This window comes from Notamacropus eugenii, chromosome 5 (assembly GCF_028372415.1).
Source record: "Notamacropus eugenii isolate mMacEug1 chromosome 5, mMacEug1.pri_v2, whole genome shotgun sequence".
NCBI classification, from domain to species: Eukaryota; Metazoa; Chordata; class Mammalia; order Diprotodontia; family Macropodidae; genus Notamacropus; species Notamacropus eugenii.
In genome coordinates, this window is record NC_092876.1 from 374,536,681 (window position 1) to 374,549,730 (window position 13,050).

Genomic DNA, 13,050 nt, shown 5'->3' on the forward strand with positions numbered 1-13,050 from the left:
GAAGAATCCACAGAGATGGCAGAAACTGGGCATAGACCAATGCCTGACCCTGTATATCAGAATGAAATCGAAATGGGTATACAATGTGGGTATAAAATCTGATACTATAAACAAATTAGGGGAGTGAGGAATAGTTTATTTGCCAGATTTATGGAGAATGGAGGATTTTATGACCAAACAAGATAGAAACATCATGAAATGTAAAATGGATAATTCTGATTACATTATATTGAAAAGTTTTTTCACAAAGTCCAAGATTAGGAGGGAAGCAGAAAACTGGGAAAGAATTTTTGCAACTAGTGTCTTGATAAAGGTCTCATTTCTAAAATATATAGAGAACTGAGTGAAATTTACAAGAACACAAGTCATTCCCCAACTGATAAATGGTCAAAGGATATGAACAGGAAGTTTTTAGAGGAAAAAATTAAAGTTATCTATAATCATACGAAAAATGCTCTAAATCACTATTGATTACAGATATGCAAATCAGAACAACTCTGAGGTCACACCTATCAGATAGGCTAATGTGACAAAACAGGAAGATGATAAATGTTGGAGAAGATATGGGAAACTTGGAACACTAATTCATTGTTGATGGAGCTGTGAGCTGATCCAACCATTCTGGAGAGCAATTTGGAACTATTCCCAAAAGGCTATAAAAATGTGCATACCCTTTGACCCAGCAATATTGCTTCTAGGGTTGTATTCCAAAGAGATCATAAAAATGGGAAGAGGATCCACATGTCCAAAAATATTTATAGCAGCTCTTTTTGTGGTAGCCAAGAACTGGAAATCAAGGGAATGCCCATCAATTGGGAAATGGCTGAACAAGTTGTGGTATATGATTATAATAGAACACAATTGTGCTATAAGAAATGACAAACAAGGGGACTTCAGAAATGCCTGGACAGACTTATATGAACTGATGCCGAATGAAGTGAGTATAACATTATACACAGTAACAGTCACAGTGTGAGAAATTTTTCTGATACATTTAAGTCCTTCACAGCAACGCAAGGACCCAAAACATTTCCAAAAGACCCATGATGCAAAATGCCTTCCACATCCAGAGAAAGAACTAAGGAATCAGAATGAAGAATGAAGCAGACTATTTTCTCTTTTGTTATGTTTGATTTTGTTTAGTTTTACTCATGCTTTCTCCCATTCGTTTTAATTCTTCTATACGACATGACTAATGTGAAAATGTGTTTAATAAGAATCTTAATATGAATGTATGTGTAGAACCCATTTAAGATTTCATGGTGTTTTGGGGAGGCAGAGGGAAGTGAGGGAGAGAAAATTGAAAACTTATGGAAGTGATTGTTGAAAATTGAAAACAAATAAATAAATTTGGAGGAAAAAAGAAACCACAGAGAGTGGTTTGCCATTTCCTTGACTAGCTCATTTTACAGTTGAGGAAACTGAGGCAAAGAGGGTTGATTAAGTTACATGCTCAAGGTCACATAGCTAATAAGCATCTGAGGCCAGATTTGAACTCAAGAAGATCAGTCTTTCAGATACCAAGTTCAGTATTCTATCCACTGTGCCAACCAGCTGTCCAAACCTTACATAGCACACGTAAATACCATTTGTGTTGTTATTATTATTATTATTTAAGGTAATTGAAGACTTTCTTCAGCAGAGGGGCCTGTGCTATGAAAGTATAGGCCCCAAGGACCATCCTCCACCCAGAAAACATTCATGGGAGAAGGTAAGAGGCCCAGGGCATGACAACTTATCTTCCTTCCACACCCAAGGGAGCACAGAACCAAAAACCTTGCATGTGAAAGGAAATAGTCTGTGACCCAAGTCCTAAATAGTTTGTGAAATGTCCAATCTGCTGCAACAGGAAAAACAAATTCACTCCACTGATGATTAATAAGAAAACATTATGAAGACGTTACATATGCAAAGAACACACATACAAAAATAGACAATCCTTCTCATACTTACTTTAGGGCCATGCTAAATAAGGATACTGTGTACCGTCCTGCTTGGCTTGAATTCCGAACCATAAATGCTCCTTCTTTTCCCTAAAAAGGAAAGAAAATGCTCAAGGATAATAGAGATAAATCTAGGGAAATTATCACTTTCAAAAACTACATTTCAGCTTTTCAGAAGGTATGAAATGGAACTAAAATGTTCCTGTTTGTTGCCCCAAAGAGCTACAAGTAGAACATTTTGTTCAGAAGCCCCTCCTTTGGGGCTCTCTTTGTACACCTATAGGGTGTGCTCCCGGTTTTTCCAGTCCACTTAGCTGCTAATCCTATTTGCCTTGCACTTTTTTCATCTATGTGGGGAAATCCATGGATCAGCAACTCATTCATCATTTGTTATTTTGCCTGGATCGCTGAGTTAGCAGGTCGCACAGTGAGTATCAGTCAATCAATCGATGAATTAATCAATAAGCATTTATTAAGAGCCCAGGATGGGCCAGGCATTATGCTGGGCACTGAGCATATAAAGACAAAAACAAAATAATCTCTGCCCTCAGGGAATTTACATTTTGTCAATGAATACCAACTATTTAGCTTTATTTTGGTCTGCTGATTTTGTAAAACCTCCTAAAGATTTGATGTTTGTTTTATTTCTAAAAGATTAGTTTGTATAGCAGGTATAAAGGGCAGCATGGTAAGGCTGGCAGACCTGTGACTTGGTCCTGCTTATGTCCTATACTAGCTATGTGATCCTATGTGGCCCTAAATGGCCTCAGTTCTCCCTAATCACCCAGTCCCTCTGACATCTCTCATGACCTACACATGTGATGATTCACACAATCTCTCAAGTCCATTCCCCTCTTTCCTTTCCTACTACTGCCACCTTATTTTAGCCAGTCCTCTTACAATTAACTCATTTCCTCAACCTCTAATTTTTCCCTACTCCAATTCATCCTATGCACTGCTGGTAAAATAACCATCCTGAAGTGCAACTCTGATCATGTCATTGCCCAGTTCAGACATCTTTAGTGATTTCCCATAACTCAGTCTCCTTGTTGTGGGACTCAAAACCCTCAGTGATATATGCCAGCATTATTTATCATTCACCCTCATAAACCTGATAACTATTCAAACAAGACTTTATTCATTCTGTAGATATTCCTAAATGCCTTACCTTACCACTTCTGTGTCTTGGCTCATTCTGTTACCTAGATCTAAAAAGTGCATTTCTGCAGTCTCCACTTGTGGAAATTAGAGATTAATCCTCTTCAGATCAGGGATATCATATTTATCGTTGTACCTTGTCCATTTTCTCTAAGGTCAACACACTGATTTATATTTAATAGGTGCTCTAAACATGTATATTTAATTGAATTGGTCCCCTTAACAACAATGAATTGACCACAGTCAATCAATTCATCAATTATCTTACCAATAAAACTAACATATATTGTGTAGTCCACAGGGAAAAAAATAAAAGGTAGCATGAATACTTTAAAAGAGAGTAAGGCTGTTTCACAGTACCTTTTGTCTCAGTAACTGTTCAGACTGGACTCTTGAGATATCACCTGCAAACCAGCTGCAGCAGAAAAAATTGTGCATTGATATTAGGGATTATTTTATCTTGACTCATATGTTGCTCAGTTTCCTTATATAGAAAACTTGGGGGGCAGGGGGGTGGAGATAATTTTCCTAAAGTGTTTCCATCTCTAAAGTTGTATAATTCTGTGATTCTATAATGCCAGTGAGGAAGCTGTGTAGATTGTCCTGCAACCAGAAGGGTCCGATCCCAAATCATCTTGTTTGATGGCTCTAATTTTCCTCAAAAACAAATGAAACCAGACCTGATTGAGACACATTTTACAGTATAGCCATTAAAAATACTTTTTCCCTAAGCAACTGGACACAACTTCTAAGGCAGGTTAGGAACTGGTGGGGTAGGGGTAGATAATATATAATTCTCAGTTTTCTCATTGGTAAAATGAAACAGTCAGATTTGATGACCTTTGAGGTCTCCTCCAGAGCTGACAACTCTGTATCAGAAAAGAATTTTTGCAAGATAGAGTAAAAGGAAAAGCCCTGGTAGACAGGAATCCTGGTGGGGTGGGAGTGACAGGAAGCTGTATGTGAAATGACACTTCATTTTAGAAACCCAACCTTTACCATTTTTGATATCCTTTCAGGGGTCTACTCCCAAAGACATAAATAAAAGACCTTAGGCTGAGGTCCAGGGAAGGCAGGGCAGGGAAATGGGACAGATTTCTTTTTTTTAAGTGACAATTAAATTAAGTGACTTTGTCCAGGGTCACATAGCTAGAAAGTATTTGAGGCTGCATTTGAACTCAGGTCCTTTTGACTTCAGGCCTTGTGCACTATCTACTGCACCACCTAGCTGACAGAATTTTTCAAGACAGGAACCATCTAGTGGCCTTGTATCACATGATCTCTATTTGAATGAGATCAGAGTTGCTAGTGGATCTATGCCAGCAAAATGTCAGCTCCAATAAAAATGTCCCTCATATTGATGGTAAAATCATATCCTGAGGAGCCATGAGTCTGAGATTGAATAGCCTCCCACTGCTGCTCTTCTCTGAATATCTCCAATTTCCCACCTGCTGTAGAAATGACATTCAATTTCTATAGAGAATTGGCCTCACCTCCTCCAGCCCACGTTCCTCTCTTATCTACCAGTTTAACTTGTAGTGACAAGAATATAACACTGTGGATAAGTGATCAGGCCCAGGGTCACTGAACCATTCCAAACAATCCACAGAAGATGGACTGACCTCTCCTTTCAGAGGCTTAGGGAAAGGCCCCTTGTAAATAAAATTACTTTCCCACTTAGGTGTCTGATATCTGAAAAATTTACAAAGACTTATTCCTCAGGTCTTTGCCTTCTGCTTTAATGTAATTTTCCATCTCATACTGAACCTCTTCAATTATTTATACCTTAGTAAGGAAAAATGAATCCTTTCCTCAGAGCTGGGTGATTTTTCTCCTTTGTTTTTGTTTGTTTTATATTGGCAGATGCTAGATCCAAAACTGTAGGAAGCGTTCAGAAAGAAGGAATCCATGAAGGGGGTAGTCAGAAGCAAACAGTTTGTTTTCCAATTTTGCCTAGAGCTATCCTTGACAAGAGAGTTAAGAGGAAGGCTTGAACCACACATAAAATTTGTGCAAAAATATTCACAGATATCTCTACAAAGAAGCCAAGCTGAAAAAAAATTTTCCTTGGGTCAAAAAGACGTTTGTTTTTTTTTTTTAAATTAAAGATCTACTTCTTTGGTGATTCCTAGGGTGTGAATAGTTATCTTTCTGTCTCTATAGGTAGATAGAATGTGTCTCATTACCTTGCGGGTTCTCCATAATATGTGAAATTAGGCTGATGTATTAGATTTTATTCAGCTAATCACAGAATCTTATTGTACAATTGAAAAGGACTTAGTTAAGTGGCTGGTTAAAGGGGGTAGACCACTGAATTTAAAGTCCTTAAAGCCTTGAATTCAAATCCTGCCTCAAGATACTCACTAGCTATGTGAGCCTGACTAAATCACTTAACCTCTCTCTTAATACCTATCTCAAAAGGTTGCTAAGAGTCTCAAATGAGATAGCATATATGGAAAGTGTTTTGCAATGGCTTAAAAATAATAGTCATAAACACTAACTCTTGTTACTAGCTATTATTTTAGGAATATTCCCTTGTCCTTTATTTAAAAAAATCCTTTTATTGAAGGGATTTGTTCTGTGAAGTTCAGATTCAGCCAAAGGTCACACTTGGGGACTTAGAGGATCACATGTGGCATCAAGGTCGCAGGTTCCCCACCGTTAGACTAGGAGATAATAGACAACTTTAAAAGGTATTGCAGAGGACTAGAAAGTCCTAGCTTCATAATGTCATCAATCTAGAACTAGAAGAGACTCTCAAGAGCATCTTTTTCACAAGATCATACATTTAGAACTGCGGCAGACCTTATTATCAGGTCCAAAATTCTCACTTTACAAATGAGGAAACTGAGTCCTACAGAGTTCCAGTGACTTGCGTCAAAGTTCTTCAAATCCAGCTCCCAACCCAATGCAGAAATCACTGTTTATGTAATTGTTTTTGTTCTTCTGTGGGTTTCTATGGTGTCTTCTGATAAGAGCTATGTAACACCTAGAACAGAGGGACACTATTTACCATGGAATTCTAGGTTCAAAATATCCATATTATACCTCAGTGTCACCTTGACCAACTTATGTTATCTCTTTATCATATAGACACTACGTTTGCCACAAAAGGAGAGAGAGAGAGAGAGAAAGAGCAAGTGCAAGAGAGCACCTATATGGATAATCATGACTAAACCCACCTGTATGTCCTTTAAGAAGGCTTTAAGGCATTTCTGCCTTAAAACACTGTAAGACATATTTCACCAAAGTTCTATAGTGCTCTGGATCTAGTTAAGCCAGTTAACAAGCATAGGAATATAAAGAATGACAAAAATTGGAGGGAATGGGTCCCTCCACTCAAGGAGTTAATATTCTAAGGGGGTAGACAACATGTAAATAAGCATGTACATACAAGATGTGTCTTAGAAGTAAATCTTAGAAGTAAGGCACTGACAGGGGAAGGGGAAGAAGAGATTTTCTTTCTGAACTCTTTCTACAGCTCTGGGTCTGGATATGGGTCTGATGTAGGTTTTCAAGCAGACCAGTGAAGCCCAGAGGTAGAGGTAAGAGAGAACATTCCAGGCACAGAAGACATCAAGTCTGGAGATGGAATTTCTAAATCAGTATCGTAGTAGTGACTAGACTTTCTTGATCATGCCCCACAATGGTAAAAAAATTTTTGCACACATACACCCAATATGTGTATGTATGTGTATATACCAAACTAATGATTATATTATTAAAACTTACACAAAAATAGAAAGTATAAAAGAATGAGATAAATTTAATGTTAGGAAGGATCAACAGGGAAGCCACTGGAGTTTACTGACTAAGGAAGTAAAACGGTTTGGCAATTATGTAGAGGATAGATTGGACAAGAGAGAGACCTGAGGCAGGGAGACTGTGTTTGGTGAGGGAAAATGAGGAGTCCCTGATAATGCCAAGGTTGAGAACTTGAGTAACTGTAAGACTGGTGATATTTTCAAAAGTAACAGCAACATTTGGAAGAGAGAGGCATCAGGGAAAGGTAATAAATTCTGTTTTGGACATGATGATTTTGAGAGGATTACAAGACATTCAGATTAAAATGTCTAATAGGAGAAAAGAGTAAGCATTTAGATAACACCTACTATTGACCAGGTAGTTTTTGGTGTGGGACTGGAATTCAGAAAAGAAATTAGAGAAATGAAATTAGAAAGTAGATACATAGGTTGGTGAGCCCTGATTCACAAAAAAGAAAGTAGCTAATTAGAAAGAAAATGGATATGTATATTGGTGAGTCATGACAGTGATGATAATTAAATTCATTAGGGTTGATGAAGTCACTGGGATGGCAATCAAATAAGGATCTTTTGCTGTTTTTGTTTTACTAAAAGTGCCTCTGATTGAATAATATGATTTAAGAAGATCTTTCCCACCCACTGATGGGCCTGCCCGTTGTGGGAAGTTTGATTGGGGGAGTTTTGTAGGAGGGTCCCAAGTACTGGGTTAGAGGGTTATGCCCTCTGGTTCTAAAAAGTGTATAAATACTCTGAGGATGAGGTTTTATTTTGGGGGCTTAGTTTTTGTAAGAAGGTTTGAGTGCCAGATAAGGACTCTGGGAAGCTGCTTTAAGGAGCCCCTTGACTTTGAAAACTCAGATGTCAGTGCTTCCCTCTCTGGTAACTATGGTCAGATAGTTGGACTGTCAATTGAATTATGGTCAAGCAAAGGAAGCCATGTCTGTTGATACCTCTGGGCCTTACTGACTAGAAGTCTTTGTTTGACCAGATGAGGACGCTGGGGAGGTGCTAAAGGAGCCACATCCCCCCGCCCCCCCCTCCCCCCCACTGCCAGGCTTTGAAAACCCAGATGTCAATGTTTCCCTCTCTGGTAACTATGGTCAGACAGTTGAAGTCCAATTGTCTCTTGAATTCAGGCAGAGGAAGCCATGTCTTTTGATCTTTAATTTCTCTGCATTTTTTTTGAAGTTCAGGGTTCTGATTCCCCTGAATTAGGTGAATGATATACGTGCTTGTTTAAAGGAATGATACATATGCTTGATTAAAGTGATTGTCAACCCCTTGAAAGTTGTATGAATGCAGATCTAAGAACTTGTGATAGCAGCCCCCTCTGTGTATGCTGGGGTGCTCACTGATACAGTCACCAAGTCAGGGATTCTATAGAGAGAAGGAGAAATCCAGGGCTGGCCCTTGAGGTACAGCCCACAATTAGAGTGTGTGATGTAGAATGATGAACCAAAAATGTAAACTGAGGAGTCATGAGAAACATAGGAGGAGAACCAGCTGCAGGACCCTTTCATTTCACTTTAACCTTTACACTTCCAGTATAGCACAGTGCTTGGCACATAGTAGATGTTATAAATACTACCCAACTGTTTCATTGACTTCCAGAAGTAGCCTCTGCAACACCTTGGCATGCTCTCCCAGGACTGGGGCCTAGGGCCACTCCTCCATTCTTTTGTAAGGAGGAACAAGTAAACTTAGACCCCACTACCAATAAAATAAGATAAAATAAAAAGTCCACCCACTTACTCGTAGTTGTTTAGGCTGTCCTCTTCTTCAGATGAACTTGATCCTGGGTCCCCCCTGTGGAAGAGGTGAGATGTCATGTGGAAATTAAAATTAAATTAAAATTAAATCTTAATATTTTAAATTAATTTTTAAAATTTAATTTTAATTTGTTACTTTATAATAATTTAATATTTTTATATCATTTTATATAGAAATATATTTTATAATATGATTATATATTATAATATGACTATATATTTTATACATATAAATAATGATAAATAAAATTTATTATTTTAATTTCATTAAAATTTTTTAAAAAGTCAAAAAGAAGCAACTCAAATGCCCATTAGCTTGTTTCCCTACTTTATTCACCCATCTACGGATTCATTTTCCCTTTTCACCCCGAGGAAGTTGTAAACAATGGAAGGAATAAGCTGGCAGTTCTCTCTCTGTGATGAGATCTATTTGAGTGAATGGCCAGTAACAGAGCTAGGACTTGGCTGCAGTCCAGTTTTCTTGGGCTACTTCCAAATAATAGGACAAAGGAAGCACATGCAGAGGCACTTGGGTGTTTTGAGAGAAACTTCTGGCTATGCGAAGAGCCATTCTTGCAGATGATTTTTAAATCAATTTTGAGACATTTTCCTCATTCTATAGATAACTGGAAAGAATGTCAATGTTTGTCAGAGAATCAGAGATTTAGGACTGGAATGGCCCTTATAAACCAAGATTCCAATCCCTTCATTTCACAGATGAAGAATGTGAGATCCAGAATGGTTAAGTCACTTGCCCAGGATCACAAAACTATGAAGTTTCTGAGGAAGGAACTGACCTCAGATCTTTCTGGCTTCAAGTCTAGTATTCTACATATGCTTATTGTGGGTAGGTTGATAGGCATTGTTCATTGTCTTTAAATTGAAGAAATTTTCAAATGGAATGTCGTCACCTTCTAATCACTCAAGTTCTCAATCTCAGAATCATCTTTGACTCCTCATTCTATCTCAGTTCCCACTCTGTATCCAATCAGTTGCCAAGTCTTATCAATTTTACCTCCACAGCTTCTCTTAATGAATCTCCTCGCCATACACAGTTGACACTAAGATTACTGCAATAGTCTTTTTTTTTTGAGGAAGGCAATTGGGGTTGTCACACAGCTAGTAAATGTTAAGTGCCTGAGGCCAGATTTGAACTCAGGTTCTGCTGACTCTAGGGCCAGTTCTCTATTCACTATGCCGTGTAGCTACCCTTCAAGAGTTTCATAATAATCTTGCTGTTCTGTGTTTCTCCCTCTCAAATTCATCTTCCAACACAGTGGCCAAAGGAATTCTTTTCAAATTCAAATATGATCATGTCATTCCCTGCCTAATGAAGACCAGTGTCTTTTGGGCAGCTAGAGTGCCAAGCCTGGAGTTAGGAAGACTCATCTGTGAGCTCAAATCTGGCCTCAGACCCTTACTAACTGCATGACCCTGACAAGTCACTTCACCTTGTTTTCCTCAGTTCTTCATCTGTCAAATGAGCTGGAGAAGGAAATGGCAAACCATTCCAATAACTCTGCCAAGAAAACCCCAGATGAGGTCACAAAGAGCTGGACATGACTGAAACAACCAAACAACAGTCTTCCTATTTTCTCTAAGATAATTCAAACTCCTCTGTTTGGCATTTGAATCTCTTCCCAAGCTGGATCCAATCTACCTTTCCAGACTTAGATCATTATACTTTATTTCCCTTCATGCATTCTGTAGTCTAACCAAACTGGTCTACTTACAAAAATCCCATCTCTAGTCTCTGGGCCTTTGCACAGGCTTCTCCTATGTTTAGAATCTACTTCTTCCTCACCTTTGTTTCTTAGAAACCCTCCCTTCAAAACTCAGCTTAAACACCATCTCCTACACAAGACTTTTCCCCATCATTGGCTGCTAATGCCTCCTGTTCCCAAATAGTTATCTTGCGTTTGTCAGGAAGACCCATGTTTAAATACAGCCTCACACCCTTACTAGCTGTGTGACCCTGGGAAAGTCACTCAACCCTTTTTGCCTCAGTTTTCTCCTCTGTAAAATGAGCTGGAGAAGGAAATGGTAAACCACTATAATATCTTTGCCAAGAAAACCCTAAATACAGAAACAAGAAATCAGGCATGACTGAAACAACTGACAAAAAACTTTGTTTTGTGTTATTTTTTGTTTATATATGTGTCTATATATGTTTCCCTCCATAGACTTTGAAGGCAGGTACTGTTTCAATTTTGTCTTTGTATCCCCATTACCTAGCATGTATTAGGTGCTTGATAAATATTTGATGACTAATTGATAAGTCTTCTGACCTTTAGAAGATACCAAAGTTATATATAACACTTTAAGTTTTGCAAAGCATTTTACAAATATAATTTATTTGGTCCTCACTACAACTGTCAGATAAGACCTTTTTTTTCCCCACTCCTTACAGGTAAGGAAACTAAGACAGACATAAGTTAAGTGATTAACCTAGGGTCATATAGCTAGTAAACATCTTAGACTGGATTTGAACTCAGGTCTTTCTGACCCCAAGTTCAGCTCTCTATCCACTACAGCATCTAGCTGCTTTCTGCTAGATGTAGTCTTTGTTATTTGCTGCAGATACCTCTCAAGTCTACTTTAGATTCTATCAGTTTCTCATGAAAAATGGAAGTAAATAGCATATCTGACTTACCAAGAAATCTTTGGAGTACCCTGAGTTTTCACATGTCTTTTCAGTTGCATCCCAGACACAGCATTTTTACCTCTGAAAATAAAATTGACATGTTCTAGAAATACATTCTCTACGTAATTCTCACTTGGCCTTGTAAACAGGTTAAAAAAAAATCCAAATTTTCTCATATGTTTAATATTACATAATACCTTGACCCATGTATTTCACTTGGTTTGGAGAATGATTCTAATGAGTTATTTTTACCTCTATTTTTTTACAGACCCTGACAAAAAGCAATTGTGCTCCATCAGAACACTTTCTAAACAGAATTAAACCTCCAGTATATTGAACAAGTGACTCATTTCCTGTTAAATTTTCAAAATCCAATTCCCCAGATTCCATCTCAGCACCTGTTTATGTTTGTGTTTTCATTTCTGTTTCATATGTTTTTTTTTATGGGAGACCTGGATTAATATACCATCTTAACTGCTAGCCACTATCCCTTAATTTCCCCATGGATATTTAGACATTCTTTTCCATCATTTTAATGCTTTCAAGTAGATTTTTAATATTCTCCTGCTGTTTAAATGGGGCATTAGGAATTTTATAGTGACATACATTCTTGCAATTACAGACCATGCTTTTAAAATACTCATTTTAGGTTTCTATGGATATATGGTCAACAGGATTTTCTGTATTTACCTATAATCAGATCTACTTCTCTAATTTTCTTTGTTAACCAAATAATTCAGAAACAGCTTAACACAAAGATAATTTTATCTGGCATATGGGACCAAATTCCCTTTGGCCTTCAGAACAAGCATCCTTTTTCCATTTTCTGATGCAGTATTCCTTGAAATGAAAAATAAAATTTACCTCACTCCTTTTCAAAGACTGAATCAATAAGGCCCAGGTCTTTGGCCACATTCCCTGCACTAACTGTGCCAACTTGGTCAGATCCATTACCATATCAATGAACTTTTCCGAAAATTATGTTTTTGCAGAGTGGGTATTATGTCCCTGGGCGGTACACCCAGTGAACTCTCCCTGTTCTCTAAAAATGTCTAAGGATGAGGAATGTCCTTAACATCAGGACTCTGAAACAGTTATATCTCAGCGGCCTGTCAGGCTTCATTTGAAAACCTCTAGCCATCACCAGACTTTTAAATTCCAAAATCTACTAACAAACTCAGTGCCACCTGCCTTAATAAGTGGGGCAATAGATGGAGCTGGGAAGAAAGTAATGAACAGAATCAGGATGGACCTGAGTTTCTGCCACAGACATTTACTAACTAACCTCTCTTAGCCTGTTTTCCTCATCTGTAAAATGGAGATAATTATAATACATACCTCACAAGGTTGTTATGAGGATTCAGTGCTATAATATGTGTAAAATTCTTTGCAAACCTTAAAGCACTATTTAATTGCTAGCTATAATTATTATTATTATAATAAATATTTCTATGAAGGACTTTATATGACAGACTTCAAAAGGAGTAGGTCTTTGTAATAGTCCTGCCTTTGTCCAAAGTAATTATGTTTTTATTTAGTGACAAAGTCTGTATGTCCTTGATTGGTTCAGATCAAAACCTTTCTACCAGTCAGTCTTGACTAAAAGATCCATAGAGGAGACTGGCCTAATTAATTAAGCTATGATAAATGTTTCCATGATCTGTTCTTCAAGATTCATCTTCATTCAGATAATTTAAAACCATAATATGGCTTGAGGATAACCAAAGATATGGAATTTTACCATTAGCACCTCCTTCCCTGTGGCCTTAAGT

General features: G+C 37.7%; 1 protein-coding gene across 3 annotated transcripts in view; it reads right to left on the reverse strand.

Annotated features, from left to right (window-relative positions):
• The window catches only part of BMX (BMX non-receptor tyrosine kinase), a 77,445-nt gene that overhangs the window by 26,724 nt on the left and 37,671 nt on the right, over window positions 1-13,050 (reverse strand). For all 3 annotated transcript variants that reach the window (XM_072614309.1, XM_072614307.1, XM_072614308.1), the window contains 4 exons: window positions 11,288-11,359; window positions 8,618-8,671; window positions 3,462-3,516; window positions 1,954-2,033 (listed from right to left, as the gene is read on the reverse strand). In XM_072614309.1, the coding sequence (XP_072470410.1) occupies window positions 1,954-2,033; window positions 3,462-3,516; window positions 8,618-8,671; window positions 11,288-11,359 (261 nt within the window). The remainder of the gene's footprint in view (window positions 1-1,953; window positions 2,034-3,461; window positions 3,517-8,617; window positions 8,672-11,287; window positions 11,360-13,050) is intronic.